General features: G+C 53.3%; 1 protein-coding gene across 13 annotated transcripts in view; it reads right to left on the minus strand.

Annotated features, from left to right (window-relative positions):
* Positions 1 to 24,349, minus strand: part of TACC2 (transforming acidic coiled-coil containing protein 2) — a 201,989-nt gene that overhangs the window by 30,700 nt on the left and 146,940 nt on the right. For 10 of the 13 annotated variants that reach the window (XM_076009733.1, XM_076009731.1, XM_076009735.1 and 7 more), the window contains 3 exons: positions 13,433 to 13,572; positions 3,867 to 5,181; positions 108 to 168 (listed from right to left, as the gene is read on the minus strand). In XM_076009733.1, the coding sequence (XP_075865848.1) occupies positions 108 to 168; positions 3,867 to 5,181; positions 13,433 to 13,572 (1,516 nt within the window). Of the gene's footprint in view, positions 1 to 107; positions 169 to 2,167; positions 2,204 to 3,866; positions 5,182 to 13,432; positions 13,573 to 24,349 lie in introns of all 13 variants that reach the window. The other 3 variants (XM_076009732.1, XM_076009736.1, XM_012781281.2) reach the window with 2 other exon arrangements.

Here is a 24,349-nt window from a genome sequence, read left to right on the forward strand (position 1 = left end):
CCTGAAAACGTGAGCAGGAGGGAAGCTCTGCTGACTCGGAAGAAAACCCACCGCAGCGTGAAGTCCCCAGGTGAGCAGTGCAGTTACAGAGACAAGGGAATATGTACCTGAGAAGGTGGATCAGAGAGAGGAGACCGTTTTGGCGACTTTTTCACCCTAAAGGTGTCACTGTAAACAAAATGGAAAATGTAAACACAACAACCAGAGGTACAGGACACTCCAGAGCAGCAGAGCGGACGGAAGCCACTGGCCCCGCAGAGCTGCCTGGCCCGGACCACCCTCCCATCCACGCCGCGCCAGCGAAGACATGTCCACACTGACAGGCCCTTCTGACGTTCTAACAGCTGTTATTTTTGCCCCCAAGGGAAAGATCCATCAAGCGGGAAATCTTTGAAGAGATGGCATTTTGGAGAGCTGACCCAGAAAATGAAGCTAAATTTAACTAAATGTTCTTATTTTATAAAGCAAATTTTGGTGAGCGGATTAATCTATCTGGACCCTTCCATGAATGTCTGAACCAACTAAGGTGGGGGGAGGGGCCCTAGGCCCATGACACCAATTAATAGGATCCAACTTACAGACAGGCAAACTACACAGCACTTAATGACACAGCACTTAAGGAACATTGGAAGGAGCCGGGGCAGAAATAGAAAGTTCTGAGTCCTCGGGGAGAATTTGCCGGATCCCTCCTACTCACAGGATCTTTGAGTTTAATGGATTCCTGTGCTCTGAAAGCTTAAGGGGTAGGCGATGGGGAGTTCTCACTAACAGCAGGGCCAGGGCTGAAATGAGATGATTTTTTATGTCTTTTCCCACAATGGTTTATGGAGAAGGTTCATGACTCTCTGCTCCCTTTCTTTCAGCTTCATATCAATAATGGGGGGAGGGGCTGTGAGGCTAAGGAACCACCAGCTCAGACACCTGAAGGGCCAGTAGGCAGATCCCAGGAGGAAGGGGTGACTTTTAGCATAAACAGTTCCATTCAACCCATGGGAAGGCTAGGGGGTTATTCCCAGGGTCACAATGGAGGTCTTCTCCACCCTACAGACAGGCCCCTGGCCCCCAGCCCCTCCTTGGTACCATCCCAGCCCAGACAAAGCAAGGGCTTTGGGGGGGTGGTCCCTCTCCTTGCATTCCCCCTCCACCCTCCCACCCCCGCTTGTCACGTTAACGGGATGGGCAGAACAATTTGGCACTCAAGTTCCTTCCTTGTGTTCTCTCAAATAAAATGCTATAGCAATGGCAATAACAATGAAAAATACTATAAATGGCTATTTACAGCATTTATGGCATTTGCCATAAAATAATGCAATCACAGCTTGAAGCATGTATTTATTCATGCATATAAATATATAACTAGATATCCCGTAGTTGCTAAATGACTTGAAAATACTAAAGAAATCCCCTGGGCAGAAGAGAGCCTAATAAGAGACTCTACCCTATCCTGGGGCTGCGGATGCCTGGGACCAGGCCAGCTTCCCTTGTAAGGACAGGGAGAAGGCACATGCCTTTGGACCCCTGAGAGCCACCCACAGATCCCTCCTGGCCAGGGGAGGCAAAGCACCTGTGACCCACAGATGGCAGATGAGGCATGCTGACACCCAGCCTGGTCTCAAGGGACCAAAGCCCAGCCCAGGGCAGCCTGGCGATGGCTCTCGAGGCCGTGCGCTCCACTCCGAGCCGACCCTGCATTGCAGGTGCTCTGCGGGCCCCATTCGGAACAGCCCAAGCACATCAGCAAGAACAAGCCGCGGCAGTTGCCGCTCGTGGTTAGACTGGGTGGTTATTTTAGTGTGAAGCCACAGTACTATTGAAAGCAATCGCCCACTAGCCCGATTTAAAATGAAAGCATGGGATGAGGAGTTATAAAAAAGAAATGTATGGGTTTCTGATGGAGACGTCCAATAAGCAAGGGGGGGAAGGTCCATTCCTGACACGCAGGCAGATGTTGGATAGCCACGTTTCCACAGCCAAGCATTCTCACGTATGCAGTCACAGAAAAATAGCCTCCACTGCCGGGAGCCCCATGCCCCACCGATCCCAGGCCCACCACAGAAAGACGCCAGTAGCAGCCACGGAGGGGAAATGAAAAGGGCTTGGAAGCAGAAACAAAAGGCAGAGCGAAGCACATTTGGCATAAGAGGCAGATTCCATTAAATTTACTTACAACAGAGAACATACAGACATCACATCTTCAACCATCCTAAGACAAGAAGACAAAGAAAAAGAGAGACAGACAGAAGGAACTGACAAAAAAGATAAATCTGCAGACAACCGGCTATTCGCGGGTTAGGATGCGGCAGCCATCGCTGTAGCGCCTACGTCCAAGGGCGGCAACACCCCAGCTGCTTGGAAAGGGGGTACTGGGGAACAGCTTCTCCGGGTTCTAATCACCCCACAAAGCGCTGGTGCCCGGAGAGCTTTGTCACCCCACTGTGGGGTCTTCCAAGCCAGCACCCCCGTCTGCACTGAAGGTGAGAGCGCAGACGGGCTAGCGCCCCCCACCTTGGTTGGCTCTGCTGCTCAAAGGAGAACGTGGCTGGGGACAGACTGCGATATAGAGTACGGCGTGGGGAAGGGGGCGGTGGTGGCTGCGAGTTGGCTCTCATTCCAGAACTGAGGGCGCATGGCGTTGCAGTCCGGGCATCTCCTGTTCCACGCTTGAAATAAAGTCTCCAACATGGATCCCATGGAGTCTCTAGGCAGGGCCTGGCTGGGTAACTGATCTAAGAAACGTCTACACTTTTGGCCAGGAAGGCCTCCCAGCCACCGCTAGACAGCAGCAGGGTGACCCAAGGCCAAAGCCTGCTACAGAGAACTTCTCGGGAAGCCCCGGGTTCTTCTCAGAAATACAAGGCTTGAGGGAGCCCATATGGGAGGGACACAGGTCACCCTGCCCCATTCACGCCAGGCAGACCCGGAGGGGCCAACGCTGTGGCCTGCTCTGCCGCGCTGCCCCCCCCCGCCCCCCACCCCCAGACTGATCTCAGCCCTGTTAATGATGGGTGATGCTTCCCACAAGAGGTCCCAGGCAGTCAACACACCACACTTGGCCTAGAGTCCCAAGAACAGGCCTGCAGTCACCCACGATTGGAGCCAATCTTGGAATGAACAGCGAAGTCTGGACACACGGTGTCCAAGGGCGGTGCTCTTGGCCTGGGTGAGTGTGTGGGGACCACACACCCGATCATTAACAGCTCCCTGGGGACTGCACAGATCGCGAGTGCCTTTGAAGTCCCACTTATCGCTCCTGAACTCACAGGGCCTTTGGACTCCAGTCTATAAAAGACGACTAGAGAGGGAGGGAGACAAAGAGGGGTGCTTCCTCCTCACTGGCTGGGGTGCAGGGAGGGGCCACACTCCTCACTCATGGGCCTCCTGGAACCTCCTGCCGTGTTTGCCTCCCTGGGCTGGTGTCTCATGAATGGCCAGAAACAAATACTATAAATTGTAGCCGTATTTTAAAGGACATCTTTCCCCCAGCTTCTCCAAAACGCAATTCACATGCTAAACAGGGGAAGAGGTCAGTCACCGACAGGGAGGTGGCCAGGTCTCTAGGGGCCTGTGGCTCTCCCACACTCCCCTGGAGCTGAACGTCAGGTCTTAGGCTGTAAGTAACTAGACCACTGGTTTAGGAAGACAAAAGATCAAGGACTCTGGACCCCAAGGGGGGCATGTGGATGGGAAAATGCCACCACTACGGCCTGAGAGAGGAAGGAAAGCATGCATCCTGCCCGGTGACGTGGCGGCGAGCACAGCGTCAGCACAGCAACCAGGGGCGAGGTGAGGGCAGCTGCAGGCTATCCAGGCACGTGACCTTGAGTCACACCCGCCTCCATCCTTACACCCCCCACCCCTGGACTTACGTCTTCAGGGGCGTCTTCTTCTTCTTGGCGGGCTTGTTCAGCCCGTCCCCATCCACTCCGTTGGTTTCCATAGCACTGGCCGGGATCTCAAAGGAAGCTGGGGATTTAGAAGGTGAGCTGGGGGTCTTAGAGGACGTCTTAAAGGGGTCAACGGACTCGTCACAGGCGTCTGGGTCAAAGTTGTAGGATTGTTGGGGCAGTTTGGGGGACTCCTGCATTTTTGAGGTGGAAGAAAAAGGGTTAAAGTTGGGGTCATCCCACTTGTCAATATCAAAGGTGTAGGTACCTTTAGCGATAGGGATGTCATTGGGTTCAGCGGGGGACCTGGGAGGAGAGGCAGGGGTGCTGTCAAGTTTCTCGGGCGTCTTTTTCATCTTTGGCCTCCTTAGGGGCATTTTGGCAACCGGCTTTTTGCCTGGCTTTTTGGTAGGAGGGGGGTTTTCCTGCTGGTTGTCCCAACTACCCTTGTCCTCTGAATAGTCGAACTCCAGCCTCACTGACAGCCCCTTGGCCGGGGAGCCCTCCTGCCCCCCGCTGTCTGCCGGGGTCACCTCCACCGCCTCTGGGGCCGTGGTAACAGGCAGCGTTTTCCTCCCGACGGGGGGCGAGTTCTGCACTCTGCCGCCTCCGGAAGCTGGGGGGACGGCCCCTTCCGCGCTCTCCGCGTCCGGGGGGCAGGCAGCTTTGGGCACAGCGGCGGGTTCTAGGGGTGTCTCCTCCAATAAGGCCGGGCCGGAACCTTCCGTCTTGGCCGACTCTGTTTTTGTCTCCGACGCCAGAGTCTCCTCACTGGCGACAGGACTCTCCTCGGCCGGCTCCTGGGGTGTCTCCTTCACTGGGGGGGTTTCTGTGGGTTTCTTAGCGGGCTGTTTCTTTTTTAAGGAAGGTGGCCTCGGCTTTTTAGTTCGCTTAAGGGTGCTGGAAGCACTGCTGGAGCCCGTGCTGTAGGCATCCGGGGCGGCGAGGGCCACGGCCTCGGGGCTGCCTGAGCAAGAAGCACCGTCAAAGTCGCTGGCTTGCAGGCTGAGGGAGCGGGACAGCGTAGACTTAGAGATCGGGACGGAGTCCGTGGACTTCCTCCGCGCGCTCGCCTTGCACTCCTGACTCTTCGCGTCGCAGGCGCGAGGCTCCGAGGTCTGAAAGTTATCCACCAGCTCGATGCTGTCGAAGTCCAGGTTGTAAGTCCCGCTGCTGGCTATCGGCTTGTCTTCATCGAAGACGGCAGAGAAGGAATGGGACGGAGGGCGGAAAGGACTTCCTTCCACCGAGTCACTCCGGGGGCCATCGGGAACGGAGACCGCCTCAGAACCACATCCTGAAGACACAGAGGAAAAGCCGTCATTTAGGGACACGGGACACTCTGGAGGATGTGCCCTCTTGTGCCAGACCGTCACCCTCCAGAGCAGAGGCCAAAGCCACGGGCCACCCTGGCCCACCACTAGGCACCCTGCTTGGGGACAGCTTCCGGCCCAACCCATTATGAGCTCCAGACTCCGGACAGGCTGCTCGCCCTCGGTTCCCTCGCCTGCAAAATGGGAGTGATAAGGGCTGGTTAAGGGATAGCTCAGATCGTTTATTCAAAAACATTTACCAAGTAGTGCCTAATAAAGGCCAGGCTGGGGATTCAACCATGGACAAAACAGACAAAATCCTTGCCTTCCTAGAAGTCACATTCTTCAGGGAGAAGACAGTGAATAAACAAATAAACAAGTAAAACATTACAGTCAGAGGGTGATATGTACTAAGGAGAAAAATGAAGCCAGGACGGGAGAGTTGCAATTTTAAAATAGGCAGTCAGGCAAGGTCCTCTGAGGACCTTGAACAAAAAACGAAATCAAGGTAAAAGGCATGAACCAGGAGGATTCCTGGGGAGGAAGCATCCCAGGCAGAAGGAACAGCAAGTGCAGAGGCCCTGGGGCAGGAGCACCTCTGGTGTGTTGCAGAAATAGCAAAGAGGGCAGCGTGGCTAAAGCAAGGAACAGGAAGACAGAGAAATGCTGCAGGTAAAGCACAGAAGCCTTGCAAGTACTAGCTGCCGTCTCCGGCAAGCCTGTTCCTGACACTCAGAGCCTCTGTGAGGAACAAAGCCCCCACCCCCCCCAGGCAACTGCAGCAGAACTGAGCTTGTCTGCCACCTGCCACAGTCACCACCTGTGACCTCTCCCTCCAATCCCGCCTGCCTGTCCTTGGCCTGGCCTCCTGTCTGTCCTCACTCCTCCCTGGGCTGCTTACTCCCAGCTTTTCCACCTCATTAGCCACTGTCAGCCAAGGGTGTTGCTCCTTATTTCCCAACATGCTGCAGATGCTCCCAACGTCAGCCAAATGACGCTCAGGGATCTCACGCCCCTCCCCAACCCCAGCCCTGGTGTGGCTGCTCCGAGTTCCACTTGCACCAGGTGGTAACTTTCGTGCATTTCTGGGGTCACAACTGTTCCAGGCAGTCAAGGATGCCAGAAAATGATTTGCCAGAAAATTAAAAATATGTCACCGGACAAAAGAGGGCAAATGTTGCAAAGTGGTCTACAGCGCTAAGCACTGGGAGAACGCAGAACAAGGAATAAAAGGATTTGGCACAGATATGGCTTGGGAAGACATGTCCAAAGCGTGCTTCGCTGACAAAGGTTATGTCCCTCCAGCCCTCCTCGCCCCACCCCCGTAGAGTCGCCAGATAAAATACAGCATGCTCAGCTAAATCTGAGTTCAGATAAATGTTTTTCAATACAAGTTATGTCCCACATCCCAACTACTCATGGCTTATCTAAGATTCAAATTGAATGGGCACCCCGTATTTTTATTTACTGTATCTGAGAGTCCCATCCCTCACCCCAGCAAACAAGGCTTGGGAAATGCTTCATTAAACCCCAACTGGTCTCTCACTGCAGGTTTTCTCAGAGCAATGCACGTCCAACCTCCAGGTGGTGAGTCTTTCACGTGGCACTTACCAAACTTTGCTCACAAGCAAACCTTTCTGCTGGAGCACACAGCTGAGGACCAGACTGCAACTGATGAAGTAGGAGATGACAACATAAGGAAGCTTCAAGCCTTTGAGTTTAGGAACTGGTCTTAGGCATCTTGGTTCCCCCTTGACTGGCCACACGTTCTCAGGCAAGCTCAATAAACACCCCTTGGCTTGACAGCACCTTCCGGAAGCACGTCTATGAGCTAGTCCTGGCTTCAGATCTTTTCCTCCCCTTCTTCTCCACCCAGGACCACCCCGGGCCCCACCTGGAGCAGAATCCTAAACATGAGCACCTTCCTGAAGCCTCTCGGTGCCTCTGGTCCCGCCACATGATTTCCCCATCGTCTTCCAAACTCTCCTGCTTCCACCTCCGCTCAAAAGAAAGGTGTTGCCTCCCTTCTTTCTAAAATCAACTTCCTCTTTCTTCCCTCCAGAACCTAGTGCCCTCAGGCACCCGCTCCTCCTATCAGTAGTGACCTTGCCCTTCTGGCCTGTAGCTGCCCCTGGGCACAGGGTGCAGAGGGCACACAGGCCCAGGGGACACTGCGGGGGTGGGGGGGAGGACCCAGAGCTTTCCAAGGTATCCGGCCAGGAGCCTCATTCCCAAAGCAAGGCCCACACACTCTGCTGACCTCTTGGGCCTCGGCAGCCTATAGAAGGAAGTCTTTGGAGGCCCTTCAGATGTGGGAAGTTCTCCCTGAATCATGCAGTGACCAGCAGATATCCAGCTCAACCAGAGGCTCATTTTTTCCCCCAGAAGAAAATGCTCTCTCTCTGCTTCATGTGGCTTTCCTATTTAGAACTGACATTCCCTCATAAATCATCAGGGACCAAGAACCCTCACCTCTCCTAACCTCGGCACTATGGATGTTTCAGGAAGGTCAGTTTTTTTAAGCATGGGGGCGGGGGTGGCTGCCTGTTCACTGTAGGATGCTCAGTGGCATCCTCAGCCTCTACCCACGAGATGCCAGCAGCTCCCCCCACCCCAACTGTGACAGCCAAGCACGTTTCCATATACTGCTCTGTCCCCTTGGGGGGCAGCGTCCCCTCGTGGCCGGGAGGCACCGCCTTGTTGTGTGGTTGCCAGGGGCTACTGCTCCACAGGGTCCTCCACGGGGCTGGGAAGGCTCTGGCGGTCCAGCTGGGTTCCGAGTCCCCACCTCCTAACTGGATTTCTAAATGTCCACATGTCATGTCTGCACGAAGACAATTCACTCGTTCATTCCATGAAGAACTCAAGAGCCTGCTATACGCTGGCCGCTGTGGGGTGTGCCGTGGACACAGGTGAGCAAGGCCAGACCCCACATGACTCCACCTGTGTTCACACGCCCTCTCCTCGTGCAGTGCGTCACTGCAGACCTGGGTGGCGCCCCGGAGAACGACGCCCCGCACCTGGGTCCCAGGTGTCTGGCGCAGCCTGATGACAAAATCAGCACCTGCGGCAAATCATCACGTGCAAAGGCTCACTAGGTGGTTCCCGTTGTCTGAGTCTGCCAGGGCTGCGGTCACCACGTGCCACAGACGGGGCAGCACAACCAACAGAGGCGTCCTTCTCACAGCTCTGGAGGCCGGAAGCCCAAGATCAAGGGCTGCAGGTTTGGTCTCTCCCAAGGCCTCTCCCTCTGGTTTGCAGATGGCCTCTTCTCTGGTGCAGTCCTGGTGTCCCTTCCTCTTCCTACGGGGACACGAGTCCCATCGGATTAGGGCCCCACCCTTATCACCCCATTCGACCTTCAGACCCCCTTGAAGACCCGTCCACAGACACAGTCACACTGGGGGTTTGGGCTTTGACACGTGAATAGGGGGCAGCAAAACGAGGTCCATAACCCTGGAGCCGGGCAATGAAACCCCAAGTCAGGAAAAAGCAGATGAGGGGGAATGTGGGGAAATTCCAAGGAAGGGGAGAAAGCACGAGGGCTCCCCGAGAGCAGGCCACACGCCACTCCTCCGGCCTGCTGTGCCCACCGCTGCCCCGCCGGTCACTCCACAGCCCCCGCCAGGCCTAAGCATCAGCGTGAAGGCTCTGCCCGGGGTACAGTTCACTGCTCCTCACGTAACCACTGAACACCCGCTGGTCTCGGGCCACTCATCATCCTCTCCGTGAGAACGTGGTCACCGTGGGCAGGTGAGGTCACCGTGGGCAGATGAGGTCACCATCCTCTCATGCTTCCTCACCTGTCTACACAGCCCCTGATCTCTGCATCGTCCCTCCAGCCCGGGATCAATGGGCCTTTGGATCTGGCCCTGGGCTGTGGACCCCAGACGCACCTGGCTCCATGGCCAGGGCCCCCCAGGTGCGGTGCGAGGGGCGCATGTTAGCGTCCCCGGCGGCTTCACCTGTTCCCTGACCTGGGCACGTGTAACACTCACCTCGTGAGGCAGGGAGCCGCCCGGCCGAGGAGGACCCAAGTGCTTGTGGCAGCCAGGCCCGGGTCTGAGAAGCCGTGGCCCCCACCCTGCGGCGTGCTCTGGTCTGAACGTGGTGTCCTCCCACGTTTCCATGTTGGAATCCTCACTCACGAGGTGGGGCCTTTGGGAGGTGATTAGGTCATGGGAGCGGAGATTCATGAATGGGATCAGCGCCTTTAATAAAATAGACCTGAGGGAGCCTGTTTGTCCCTTCCACCAAGTGAGGACACGGGAGGTGCTGTGTATGAACCGGCCGGCAGGCCCCTACTGGACGCCAAATCTGCCGGCGCCTCGATCTTGCACTTGCAGCCTCCAGAAGTGTGAGCAATGCATTTTTGTTGTTTATAAGCTGCCCAGTCCATGGTTACTTTGCTATAGCAGCCTGATCAGACAGGATGCAACCCCAGGCAGGTTATCCAATCCCTCTGAGCCTCGGCTGTGAAACGGGCCTTCCTGCGAGGATGAAGAGGGAGCGGCAAGTAATCGCCTAGCCCGGGGCACATCAGGTGCCAGGAAAAGGCAGCCACGGCTCCCCAACTCCTGCACATGCCACGGTGACACCGCCCCTCAGACTCCTGCCTCAGCCTGGGAAGGGCCCTGGGGTGCCCTGCCGCATACCAGGAGGCTTCCCGTGTCTACACTGAGCACTTTTCACATGCCTCCTCGGAGGAGGTGAAAGAGAGTGGCAGCGTGTGTGGAGACAGGCTCCCCTGTTGCTGGACCCACAGATGCTCTGCAGCCAGGCTGGGCACTGAGCTCCCTCCCGAGTCAGTTTGAGGGCAATGGCCAACAAATAGCCATTGGGAGCACAATTGGGACTGGGTGAAAGCCACCACTTTCAGGCGGAGACAGGAAGCATGTGGGCACACAGGGCACAAGGCAGCTCCAATCACCTCCAAAGCCCCGACCTGGCCTTTCTCCTGGCTTGGCAGTCTCCCGGCAGGAGTGAGCAAGCCAGCTTCATTCCCCAGGGGAGAACAATGTCCCTGGAGTGCAGGCGGGCATCTGTTGGAAGATCACCTCAGTCCCCTGCCATACTTGCCCCACTGACCACTGACTTGCTGCCGCCTGACGGTCCTGTGCCCTGGCCTCCGTCTCGGGGGTGGGCCCAGGCTGCAGCTCTCAGGAGAAGCGGGCACAGAGCTGCAGAGCTGCACCTGCACACATCTGGGCATCTGCAAGCACAGTGACACCTACTACCTGCACCAGCTCATGTCACCCATGCAAGGAGCAGCCTGGTTTCCAGATGGGAGGGAGCCGGCTTGGAGGCGGAGAGGCCTGCGTTCCGATCCGAGGCGGAGCGCAAAGTCCTGCAAGCTCCGTGACCTCTCCTCTCACAGGGAGGCAGGGGATGATATCCACCGCACAGGGACGTTGTGCCCATGAGGGATGACTCTCCCTCCCTCACCTGAGTGGGAGGGGAAACATGCAAGGGACCTAGCACACACCTGACACAGCACAGACACTCCAAGGGGAGCTATTACTGAATTACGTGGCATTTAATTATGTCCCTAGGTGGCCACTTTTGAGTTCTAACAACACAGACACTGTCCGCCAGCCAAGTGGTCCGTTCACAGGACCGTGCATGGGAGGCCAGAGCAGGAAGGATCTGAGGGCTCCCCGGTCACCCTCCTCATTTGATGGACAAGAAACTGGGCTCAGCTGAGCGGGTCCAGCACACACACGCTGCTAGGTGAGCGACTGTTTTGTAAAGCACAGGTCTCCAGGAGGAAAACCACGTCTTCACTCGCAGCCAAAGGTCTTATCTGTTGCTTCCCGTGGCTCTCTTAGCACCGTTAGCAGCACACCCAGGGCTCTTCGGAGAGGAAAACTCAACAACCAGGTTTCCTCTCTTGCCCTTTCTTCCCGTGGCTCTCAGAAGGACTCTTTCTTCTCCCCTGGCCGCCTGCGCCGGCAAGCACAGCTGCCCACACATGTTCGATGCCCCGCGCCGCTCTGAAGAACGGGCAGGGACTCTGCGTCTAGGGTCGCATTTCTAATGAGGGCAGCAAATCACATGGATCTTCGCACAGGCCAAGCCAGGGTGGCTTTAAGCAGACGCAGTCCGACCGTAAGTCTCCTTATCACATAAGCCCCACACGGCCGGTCTCCTTGTCGCCTTCCACGGAGGAAAAGCGTCAAGTCCCTGTTCAAAGACTACAACAGGAATAGTCAAAGATTCTGGGGGCTGTGACCGGTGGCAGTTAAAGACTCCAGCCCCTTCCCTGGCGGGGGCTGTCACCTAATCCTCCATAATGCTGGTTCCTTTGGAAACTGCTATCCAAGAAAGAGGTGGGTGTCACACGTGTTTGTTTCCAAGAATGGAGATTGTTGTTTGCTTTGTACCAAAGGAGTCAGGCAGAAGGACGGGGCCAGCGGGAAGAGCAGAGCGTGGCCCTCTCCCCAAAGCCGGCAGGGTGTCGACCGGGAGCCCCAGAGAACGCACCTATGGTCACACATCGGCCTTCTCTGAACACCGTGGTGTTTCGGGATGGACACGCTGTGACACGCCATCGTTTTCTTCTAAATCCTTTCCTAAAGCACCCTACACATGTTTAGGCATGAATTTATTATACCCACAAAAAAATAGTCACTTCCTAATCATATGTTTGACCTAGAGGTTACAAATCATTTGTCATTCAGCCGCTGTCCATTAAGAACTAGGGGTCAATTTTTAAAACTATTAAAACATTTTTAAAAATATTAGAATACTTTTTTCCTAGGCCTTATCACAGGAAATAAAGAAAAGGATGCAAATGACTCTCTAAGAATTGTGAGCAGCCCTCCTGGCTCTTCTCTACCGCAAAAATCAAAGAAGTGCAGATCATCCTCCTCTCAGAGCCCGCGTCTACACTGACTCAGCAGGATCCAGGCACAGCCGCCGGCTGAGGAGCTGTCAAAGCGGGGAGGGCGTGAAACCGGGGCTCGCCAGACACCCGCAAAGGCATCTGCTCTCACGGAAACCGCCCTGCCCTTCCACAGCGCACGTGGCACATTTGCTCAGGACGAAGCCCCGGGAGTGGGCGCCCTTTCTAAAACAACGGCCTGCTCCAACCCAGGGCAGATAACCAGAATTCCACCTGTTTCTTTCCAAAACCAACATCAAGGTCAAAGTGTTGTTTTATTTCCCAGTTCCCCTGGGTCCTGGCCAGGGCGAGAGTACGAGGGAGGCCCCAGCCTGCACGGCCCCTTCTCCTCCCTCTCTTGGGGAAGCCTCGAGCCCCATCTGTGGCTCAATTCTCAGGCACGGCCTGCCCCCGGGAAGCCGGCCCAGGAGAAGGGGACCAGGTAGACCTGGACGGGACTACGCCCAGGTGTCCGGCTCGTGGTCTAGAAGGGAGTCTGGTCCTACAGACTCCTCACCACACGGGGAGGGCTATGGCCCAAGGTGGCCAGGGTGAGGTCCTCTAAGGTGTGGGGCCCAGAGCTGTCCAGGTCTAAGGATGGGACACCTGGCCCCCTGACCAGCCTGTGGGGCCATTTCTGGCAGGCCCCACCCCCTTCCAGGCTCATATTAAACTTTCATGCTAGAGGTGGTCCCACCCTGCCTGTGACACCAGCGGATGGACCCAGAGAACACAGGCCATGTAGGCACAATTACTGCCCCAGTCCCCAAGTAACCACCACATCTAACAGGTGCATAAAGGTGTTCTCAACCCATCCTGAGGGCAACAGGTGTGGGAAAGTGACACGGAATCAGTAACAGGTTAGAGGTTAATGAGGGACAGACAAAGCCCCAGGCCTGCCAGGTGCCCACCACTCCTCACCTCTTTACTACCTTTCTTCCCGAGCCTACAGGCCCTGTTCTTGGAACACAAATGCAGATCCACACGGGCTGTCGAGGACCAGTGTCCTTACGAGAGCCAGGGGCCAAAGGCTAGACTCCAGCACTGCGCTGGGAACTTCCAAGACCCACCGGCCCCCAACACCTCCCGCCAAACCCAATCTCCCCAGAGGCCTACCCTAAAACTCTGCAAAGCAAATGTAGAACAATCCACTGTATCTGCTCACCTCTCATTTTCATGAAAACCTACAAAAATCATGCACAGCACGGCCCAGAGCCAAGAGGCCGGCCCAGGCCCTGGGGTGGGCATCCGCCTCCAGCCCCGCCCCAGGAGGAGCTGCCGAGATCTTCCCACCTGCACAGGCCCACAGGGCTGCTCCGGGGCTGCCCGGGGAGCTCCTGCCCCTCGGTTACCTGGTTCTTCCGGCGGCGGTGGCTGTGCGCTGACCTCGGGTTCTGGGATGACTTCGGGGGGCGGCGGGGGCGGGGCTGGCGGAGCTTTGACAGGGGTCGTCGACTCCGGGGTCTCAAATGCTTCTTCAGAGTCCGAGCTCCTGATGGAGGAAGAGGCAGAAGCACAGGTTAGACAGATGCCGAGGGCCAGCTCTGCCGCCGCGCGGGGTGGCCTCTGGCCCAGGGCCGCGGACCCAGGCCCGCCGCTCAGCTGAACTGTCTGAGGACAGATGAGAGGAACGGCAGAGTTCCCGGCCAGAACTCCCGAGGGTGCATCTCACCGCCAGCCCTGACTGTGCCCGAACGATGTGTTCTTTGAACTCGGCTCTACCGGAACGCACGTGTCTCGCCTTAGCGGCGACCGCAGGCACAGCGGACCCTTGAGGAACTCTGGCATGCGTTCAGACAGAAAGACATTCTGCTTGCTCCACGCCCCGGTGCCAAGCCCCCGTCCCGCGTCACCCTCACCTCCGTCCTGCCCTCTCAGCGCATCACATCACTTGTTGGTACACATCCACTCACTTTTTCATCATGTTTATTCATCCTTCCATCTACTGAGGATTACAGGTGTGAGCCACTGCACCTGGCCTGGTGACTCAATTTAAGTCAGAAAGGATTAGGCTTCCCACAGTCACCGAGCCGGCCATGCACCCTGCGGGCCAGAAGGCAGCTCTGCGTGTGCTCGAGATGCCCAGTGGTCCCCAGCCTGGGCCCAACCTCGCCTCTGAGGACGGCCAGCCAGGATACGGCGGCGGCAGCAGCAGCAGCAGCAGCAGCAGCAGCAGCTGGGCTCAGTCCCATCTCAGAATAGTTGAAACAGACCAAAATACCAATTTATTCATTTGCAGTAAGGAAGTTAATTATCAGAAGGGTGGATACTTAGGATTGCTGATTGCCACAAACAATCCCAGCGGGCGCATCTGGTGGGATTCGCAGGGCGACCTGGCAGGTGAGCGTGGAGTGTGGCAGAGTGCACTGGGCCACACCGGTGTCACTGAGCCACACAGCCCAACCGACACTATGAGACACTCACACTGCTGAGCGCCCACAGGGTCAAAGGACTGGTGACCCCAGTGGAGGTCAGCATCTCCTAAAGACCATCAGCCAGCCGGCAGAGCATACCAGGAACCAAACCAATCCCTCCACGATCTGCAGGATCTGCACGAACCAGGAAAGGAGCCATTGGGTGAGTTTCCCTCAGAAAATCTACATCAATATGGCTTTTACGACTTGTTTGTGAGTGACTCACTTGATCAGCATCAAAGGTCCCCCTTCCCCTCTACTCTGCCCACCAAGGACCTCGGCTCCTCTAACCAGCCAGCCACAGAGTCCTCCTGGGACCCAAAGAGATAAACAGAAACATCAGAGCTGCTTTTGATGGGATCCAATGAGCCAAAGCCTGCACACTATTAAATTTCACAAGTAAATACTTAACTCATGCAACCACGACAGGGGAGATGGTGACTTTTTACAAACAGACATTAATATCAAAGGGCTTAGCTTTTGTCTATGGGCAGGATTTAAGATCCACACTTGGACAACAGCTCAAAGGACTTGAAGTTCTGCAGAGTCTGTTTATCAGTATGAAGAACACAAGGAGGTTACATGACTGAGCAGCAAAGAGGAACAAGAGTTCAGATCAGCCTGGTGGGTCTGGGGTGTAGCCCCGAGCACCCAGCTTACTCGCCCAGGCCCCTGGTGCTGCATGCAGCATCAGGCAAAGTTAACAAGATGCACAGAGCCAACTTGCCTCTTTCCAGAGCTTCCTTGAAGGACCGGCAGACTGGAATTCCCACTGCTGGCCACAGCTGTCCACATCCACCGGGCCCATTCCACTGGGGACCACATCTGCCAGGAGGCAAAAGCCATCTCCACTGAAGAACGGCTTCTGTCCCCCAGATTCCCCTGCCGGTGTCTCCGAGATCGAAATCTCTTTTGATGTCACAAAAAAGTTGGCAGCATCAATCAGCCACGGATGCTGTGAGCTTCTCCAGTACCCAGAGGCCCCGAGGCTGCCCCACGCAAGCTGAGATTCTGGGAGAGACCAGCAAGTGCTCACTGGTTCCCTGGCTTCTGCATCCCTGGGCACTGGTGACGAGTGGCTTTGGAGCACAAAGGGTCTGCTCTCTCCCAACAGCACAAGTAAGCAGTGGGGAGAGCCGGATGCTCTTGGATTCTCCCTGCTGAATTCCAATGAGGTCTCTGTGGCGGCAGCTGCCCGGCCCGTCCACCTGCTCAAAGGGACCACCATTCGCCACCACTCTGTGCAGTGTGCAGGCACGCCAGGGCAAGCCCCGTCGTGGTCCCTTGCCTGTTTGCCATGAACTATTTCTGCAACAAAACACCAAGGGTGGCCAGGTGTGTGGGCCACCACGGACCACTAGAATAGCATTCACTTCCGGTGCTGCTGCCTGCCTTGTTTTCATATTTCCGCATCCTCTCCTGGGAGCAGAGAGCAAGTTAATTAGAGGAGGCGGGAGGCAGCTTTTTTAATTAGCTCTTTTTTCCCTGTTCAGTTTCCCAGGGGCTCAAGCACATTTTCTGAGAGCAAGGATTTCTGTAGTCCACCCACAACAAGTCTGTACGTAAAAATAAAGCAGCATTTTAGAGTTCCAATGCATAAAAGCAATTCCCATCGGCTGTTGGATGGGTTTTTTCCTACTAGAAGAAACTAAAGTACAAGAAATTATTCTCTTAAGGCTCCACACAATTTAAAAATGAAAGGAAAGTAAATCAATTTGCCACAAATACATATCAGAAGGAGAAACGTCCCTCCAAGCTGCTAAAACATCTCTAAATTACAGAAAAATACATTTACCAGAATATGTATATGCTATGTTCATGGGAGAAGTAAATATGCAAATACAATTAAATATCTATGTTTCTATAGTGTGTAAACAGCTCTTCATGGCCAGACAAAATCTGGCAACTTTAATTCTCAGTATAAAAAGCACAGTAATAGCCACCATTTGTTGAACATTTTGTTATGCGCCAGGCACGGGACTAGGCCCATTTGTACACTTATCCCTGATCTTCAGAAATGACCTGCACGCTGGAGAACAGGCCCACTTTGCAGATGAGACAACTCTGGCTTCCAGGGGCAAATTACTCCATCTTTTTAGCAAATGACACGCGCCAGGGCTCCAGAACTGTCTTTAAAACCTGTGCCCTTTTCACTGCATCTGCAGCTCCCAAACATTTTTAGCAAGCTCCATTTATAATATGTTTGTATTATAAAGTCTGTCATGGAGAGCAATTAAGCTATTTGGGTGAACTTGACAATCTGACACCGGGGGTTGCAGATGCCAACCACAGCGCGACACTTGATATCTCTCCTGGCTGCCCGTCATTGGGAAAAGTCCTAATACATGCTGATCAGTTATTACAAACAGGTCTGCTTTTGAACAGCCTGTCCTGTGATCATGGAATATCCCCTAATAAGGCAGACAAGGAAGGAGGGCCACCTAACCACACAAACCGAATTAATCTATCAGCACCCGTCTACACGCGGACGGTATCCAATACCATGCGGTGCAGCGCACACACATGAGAAGGGCAGATGGAAGCGTGTAACCCCAAGTGTGGACAGACTGTTCCAACCACTGAAACTCGAACCTGCCGAGCTCCCAGCTGTATGACAGTGCAGCTCACAAATATTTTTTCAAGTATTTTCTTGGTTTCAGAGCGTTTCTAGAGAGCTCTAAAGTCCCACAGAGCATAATTGGAAAACCTCTGCTCCATACAACACTATGCTGAACACGTCCACAGGTGACATGCTGCGTCAAAACAAAGCATGGAAGGACACTGTCCCCAAAGCAAGAGTCAGGTAGCTAGAAAAAAAGTAGACCCTAAGGGCCTGTTTCCTTACAGTTGTGATTTGGTTTAAATATCTTCACTTTTTTTTTTATTTCAGCATATTATGGGGGTACAGATTTTAAGGTTTCAATAAATGCCCATTTCCCCCCTCCCCCCACAAGTCTGAGTCTCCAGCATGACCATCCCCCAGATGGTGCACATCTCACTCATTATATATGTATATACCCGCCCCCCACCCTCCTCCCCCCTGCCCAATACCCTATTACTGTAGCACCTATGTGACCACTTAGGTGCTGTTCAGTTAATACCAATTTGCTGGTGAGTATATGTGGTGCTTGTTTTTCCATTCTTGGGAAACTTCACTTAGTAGTATGGGTTCCAGCTCTAACCAGGAAAATATAAGATGTGCTACGTCACCATTGTTTCTTAGAGCTGAATAGTACTCCATGGTATACATATACCACATTTTATTAATCCATTCTTGGATTGATGGGCACTTGGGCTGTTTCCACAGCCTTGCAATTATGAATTGTGCTGCTATAAACATTCGAGTGCAGGTGTCTTTTTTGTAGAGTGTCACTGGATCTTTTGGGTAGATGCCCAGCAATGGGATTGCTGGATCAAATGGTAGATTCACTTGTATCGCTTTAAGGTATCTCCATGTTGCTTTCCACAGAGGTTGAACGAGTTTGCAGTCCCACCAGCAGTGTAGGAGTGTTCCTCTCTCTCCGCATCCACGCTAGCATTTATTGTTTGGGGACTTTTTGATAAAGGCCATTCTCACTGGATACATTTTTACTTCTATGAACTACAACAAAAAAGTATAAGACCAGCATCCACACACATACACCATGTAATATACACACATACATATATGCACATAGGTCTGTGTGAATGTGTGTGTAAATATAACTAAAACGTGGGTATTTTCTAACAAAGAGGCACTATAGATGCAGTTTCCAGTATATCGATAAATGGTTACATTTGTTCAAGTTTTACTGGAGATAATTCAAGGGCTTGGAATGATAAATTGCAGAGATCACAGAATCTTCCAACACACTCATCCCATCTTTTTAAACAGGTGAGGACACTAAGGCCGAAAGAGCTGAAGTGACTTGCACAGGGTCACCGGCCCATGTGCAGCAGCCACAGCTAGAAATTCCACGTCACGGGGCCAGCCTCCATTAGGCACTGCCTCCAAATAAGAGCCTTTGTTCTAAATACAATGCCCACCCTGGAAATGGAAAGTTAGGTACACTTGAGTGTTACCTGATGATCAAGAAATAGTTCCTTGTTAAAGCATTTGCTAAAGGGGAAGACAACACTTCCATACTTGTATTTCTTTCTAGATCAATTTCTTGGAATTCCAGTTTGCAGTTCCCAACAGGAAAGTGATCCAGGGACTGGAAGGAGGTTCTTGGACCACCCACCCAGAGTGAAAGGACACAGGGTAGGCAGGTTAGAGACAGGAGCTTCCCCAACACCTTCCTCTCTGAACTCCCTCCCTCCTGTCTCCCTTTCCCTTGAAGACCAAAGGCAGGTAAAGGCCCCACTCTGGCCCAAAGCTCTGCGTTGGGGAAGATCGGCTGGTGTCACCCAGGCCAAAGACCATCTGCCAGCCCTGAAGAGAGAGGGAGACCTTCCAGAAACGAACCTGAGCCCCTGGCGGCAGATTACACAATCTCATTCATCTCTACCTCTTGTGGAAAAGTTTGATGAATTTGTGAGTGAATGGGTATTTTTGAAACTGCTGTGTAGTAGATTATAGTCATATTCTGCTGAATGACAACTTTAGACAGTTTTGTCAATAAAAGCTACTCCCACCCCAACTCACTCTCTCTCTCTCTCTCTCTCTCTCTCTCTCTCATCCCTCCAGTCTAACACACCTTAACCAGGCTGGTCATTTTTCTAGGCTTTGACTGAAAAGGGTCTTTCATTTGCCCATGCCAGATACAGAAAAGGAATTTGCTCTGTTAATATCGCCCCTCACTATTTAGGCAAAGACAGAACAAGATTTCAGCACGACCAGACTCCAAGACGGCCAGATGGCTCAGGAGCAGCCGGTCGGGGGCTGCTTCGGTGGACACGAAGCCAGCTCTGGCAAGCCAGGCTGCTGGACCTGTCCAGGCTGACACCTACGGTCACCTAGGGAAAAAATCAAAGCAGATGAACACACATGGACCCCGAGATTCCCAGCACCTAGAATCTGCTGGGTTTAGGAGGCAGGTCCTATTTTCAGTTCCAAGTGGCAGCTATGCTGAGATGTTAGCAAGGCGCCAGGGGTCACTGGCATCATGGTATCACCACCCTCTAGGTCAGAGAAGTGGCCTGACAAGGGGGAAAGAGCATCACAGATCCAGGACTCCCACAGACCCAGTTAAAGCCAGTTGTAAACTGAATATAGTTGCAAGAAACAAGAACCTGACTGTGCATAACAAAGCAAGAACGGAATTTATTGAAATGCTACGGAAGTGGAGGAACCAGGTGTGAAGAATGTGGGCATTTCAGTCCTACAGCCATTTTTTGGATCTCAAGCATTATTTTGATTTAAATTCCAGGAAGGGAGCATCAAATCGGCCCATCTTGGGTCTCTTAGCTAAAAGAGGGTAGAGAACCTTAATAAACAAGCAACCCACCCAGACCCAATGGAATGCAGCAGACAGACTTCCCCAAAAGTGAATCAGAAGGCAGACAGGATGACAGGCAGCCCACATGAGCAGTCCACTGCAGAATCCCTCACTTGACAACTGCGTGCGCTTAGGCAAGGCCCCTGACCTCCTGGGGTCCCTGGATTGTCTATAGTCTGTCCCATAATGGGAATAATGGTAACTGTAAGGGCTGGTGGCTCACGCCTGTAATCCTAGTACTCTGGGAGGCTGAAGCGGGAGGACTGCTTGAAGTCAAGAGTTCAAGACCAGACTGAGCAAGAGCAAACAACATCTCTACATAAAAGAAAAATTAGCAGGGCGTAGTCGTGCCACGCACCTATAGTCCCAGCTACTCGGAAGGCTGAGGGAGGAGGATCGCTCGAGTCTAGGAGTTTGAGGTTGTAGTGAGCTATGATGATACCACTGCACTCTAGGCTAGGTGATGGAGCAAGACCCTGTCTCAAAAAATAATATTAATAATCATAACCATAAAACAGTGCCTCCCCCTTTACTGCTGCAGCTCTGATCCTGCCTCCACCACGAGGATTCTGAGGAAACGTGATCTGCTATTAGACTGACCACGTCTTCTCTTTTATTTGGTCAAAGCTACTGAGTTGGGCTTGAAAGAGAATCTGGAGGCCACACAGTGTGGTCCTGCCTCACCAGGACATCTGCAGCAGAAGCAGCCCCCGAGTCGTGCTGAGCTCAAACTCCTCTTTCCCTCGAGGTGCCCACGGCCGGACCCCGGCGACCTGGAGCGTTTCCAGATGAGGGAGACTCCGTGCGGCATTGTGCGCGTGGGTGTGCATGTGTGCCCGCTGAAACACCCCCATACACACAGAGCTTTGAAATAGGCTTATTTATGACAACACCAGGCACTCCGATAAAGAGAAGTGACATTCAAGTGGCTGGGGGACCCCTGCAGGAAATGCAGAATGCTTGAGCTGGCCCCAGGCTCACAATCCCCCCGACTTGTCACCGGACTTGTCACCGGATCCCCTTCTGCCTTCCTGGGGAAAGGCCAGATTGCAAATCAAGTCTCAGGAGAAGTGAAGAGAGAAGGGACTCGGGCTGCCCTTTTATTTCCCTCGCCTTCACGCCCTGACATCCCTGAACTCTCATCTTCCTAGCTGCACTCTTTGCTTGAATAGCTTAAATCACAAGCTTAACTTTAAACTCAGATGCTTAAAAAAATCTAACTGAAAATGAGACATTTTGGGAGACTATTGAGCAAAAATATAACCCAACAAACTCAGGAAGACATAAGGAGGCGTTTCCGATGGGCTATCATTAAAGTCCTTCTATTTTCTCTAGAGAGGAGAATGACAGTAATGCCCCCCTGGTTGGAAGCCACTTAAGCACACAGGTGTCCTCCCCCATCTGAGACACAATCTCAACCCCAGAAAGCAAAGATTTCTCTGTTCTGCCAAGTCGCATGCTGCAGAGCTTGCCCTACAGATCCCGCCCGTGACTCCATGGAAAGCTCTTCTGGTCTTCTCTGGAAACCTGCTCTAGGTTTAGTATCTGGTTTCTGAGCCAAACCAGATTAGGCGGGGCAGGGAGATGTTGGAGATCAGCACACAGATAGCATCAATAGGACAGAAAATCCACAAGGAAGATGCACGAACTTAAAGAGCAGTAATGTCTGGCCACCTGCTAGGTCTTCCCCACGCACCTGGCAAGTGACAGCCCCTCTTTCAGTACCTCCCTCAGTATGTACAGTCAGGAAGGCTCCAAGTTAAGTGATAAGTAAAAAAAAAAAAAAAAACCCTGCAAATTAAAGAACATATGTGCTTATTTCAGATAAAATTATATAAAAACATACATGAATGTACATAAAAACATATGTACATTTACACACTTATATGCCTATGTGCAGACAAATACATATACACATAGGCAACATATATGTGCTGTTTTTATAATTCAGGAAAAGATATTTAAATATAGGTAGCAGAAATGACAAGGCTGCCTTGGTCCAGGCAAAGATACAGGCCCCAACGGGGCGGCCGAGCCCGACCACACTGCCGGAGACTCCAGGGATGTTCCCGGATTTCTCAGCAAGTTCTGCCAAATCTCATCCACATCCTGGACACAATGAATGGAGTCCGGCTCGGATGTGATTAGCTGGATTATGTCCAGGGCAACGTGGGTTAAGGGAAGAAGCCAACGACGAGTTTGGAAGAAACAGAGGGGTGGCAAAATCGTAGCTGACCCCTCTGTGCCATCCAGGACAGACAGACCCACCAGGGTGGCCCCCTCCAGGCCCTTCTGTCGGGAGTGCAGAAGGGGACCCCCTCCAGGTGCTTCCCCGGCCAGCAAGAACATCCGCCCTGCGTCCGTGGCTCATGTTCCACACTCACAGAGCACCCTTCTGGCTGCAAGAGTGGTTCCCCAGGCAGGTACCGAGTACCAGGATGGGGGTGCCCAGCCAGGGGCTGCAAACATGGCAGGAACAGGACTTAACCCCATATCCGCTCCCTTCAGCTGACACTTTACAGTTCTGCAGAGCTTCCTCATCCATCCTCTCGTCTGAGCCCCACACCAGGAGAGGCATGTGACTATTCCAGCAGGACCCATCACGTGCAGGCACCTGGGCAGGTGAACCAAGCTGATACGCTCCCAGCCTCAAGGCCCTGGAGGCCCCCTGGTTCTAAGGGTGGGAACTCAGAGCCAAGTGGCTCAGAACCACCCCGGGGCAGAGCCAGGACAAGCACATGTGCCTCCTGTCCCTCAAAAGCTGCCCTCCCTGTGTCACAGAGACTCCTGTGAGTAGACAGGTGAGAGTTCTTGTTTGCAAACCAGCCTGCAGAATGTCTGGCGCCCCCGGTTTCCCAGGGCATCCTCCCCACCAGGAGAAAGGACCAGGTGGTGTTTCCGCATCTAGACCCGCCTGCACCTCCTGCCACCCTGCCCTCCTCTCCCCATCTCCCTTTCTTTTGGGCCACGTCTTCCTGAAAACAAAGAGGTGGTGCCTACCTAACAGGCCCACACAGTGCCATCCGGATGGCAGCAGCCTGAGGTTCTCGGAACCCACGGCGAGAGCCGTGGGGGGTTAATAGACACCCAGACCTCTGCAGGGGAATCAGGTCAGCCCCAGTTCTGTTGTTATCATTGACTGACATCCTGGGCACAGAGAAATGCCGGGGTCACAGGGAGACTAAGAGGATGACAGATCTCAGGGCAGACTCTTGCAAAGAAGAGGCCAAGGATTTCTGCTGTGCAGAGAGCGGGAGCAGCTCAGCTCTGGAACCCAGGCTCCTCAGCGCTTTCCATCTCAAGAGTCCCCACCTGTGTGTCTGCCTCGGTCTCTGTGTGCCTCGAATCTGTCTCTGCCACTGCAGTGCCTGCCTCTCTCCCTCCACTTGTCCCCCACTCTCCCCTCCCTCCCGGCCCTCCCTGCTTCTCTCCGTTTCTCTAGCCCTCCATCTCCCCTCGTCCCTCCCCCTCTAGCCAAAATGAGAAAAGGCCTCCTTTGGAGGCTGCCCTGCTAATACGAATCCAGAACATTCCATCAATAATTAAAGCTCATGTGTTTTGACTTTATAATGCATCATTTATTATTTTGCCTTTAAAGTGGTACTTCAAAGCCCTGCAAATTATTATTAATGATAGCACTGGGGAAAGGATTTGAGGGCTCTTACTGCATGGGACAGTAACATTCCCGCACTCATCCTTCACTGACATCTCACTCAGTGTAAGCACAGCACTGAGTCATGGTGAGAAGTCATTGTTTCTAGCAAACACATACACACCTTACAACAAAGATTTCAACCAGCCGGCCAAATCCCAAGCAACTTGGAAAGCACCGGGAGCTCCTTGTGAAACATAAGCTGCTGGGGTTTTAATCCGGCGTGCCCCTCCCTACTGTGGGCACCGCAGGCCGGAACGAGGCCCTCAGAGACCCTGCAGCTGTGCCCAGCCCCAAGATGCCACGCGTCCAGGGTGGGCTTGGTTTTTGTTATATTTCACTTACGGGGAAACTGGTAGTTCTCAGTCCCCTTCCCAGACTAGATGCTCCAAAGATACCTCGCTCAGAGCCTCTCCCCTGATCAGAAAGGCAAATTCTCCAGAATGACTCTTTCTCTGCTCTGCTAACCAAACAGTAACCCGCGGTCTATCCTGTGTCTCAACATGATTTTACACGTAGCAACACAATGTGCAAACCTAGATCTGGGTTGGAGTGGCTAAGTACGGTTTAGTAAAAAGTCTGAAAGTCAGAAAGTTTTAAAAGCTTATGTTCTAGAGCAGTCTGCAAACAGTGCCTTTGTGCAATAGAGAAGGGGGATTTAAATCTCGTGTCCCTTTCCTTCCACCTCTTTACATGCTCTACAGGGAAAGAATGCGTGTAAACAGCGCGCTGATGCAAGGGAGTAGGCATTGCTCAACACCTTGAAAACGTGCTTTTCTCCTA

The sequence above is a fragment of the Microcebus murinus genome, chromosome 14 (assembly GCF_040939455.1).
Source record: "Microcebus murinus isolate Inina chromosome 14, M.murinus_Inina_mat1.0, whole genome shotgun sequence".
NCBI lineage: Eukaryota > Metazoa > Chordata > Mammalia > Primates > Cheirogaleidae > Microcebus > Microcebus murinus.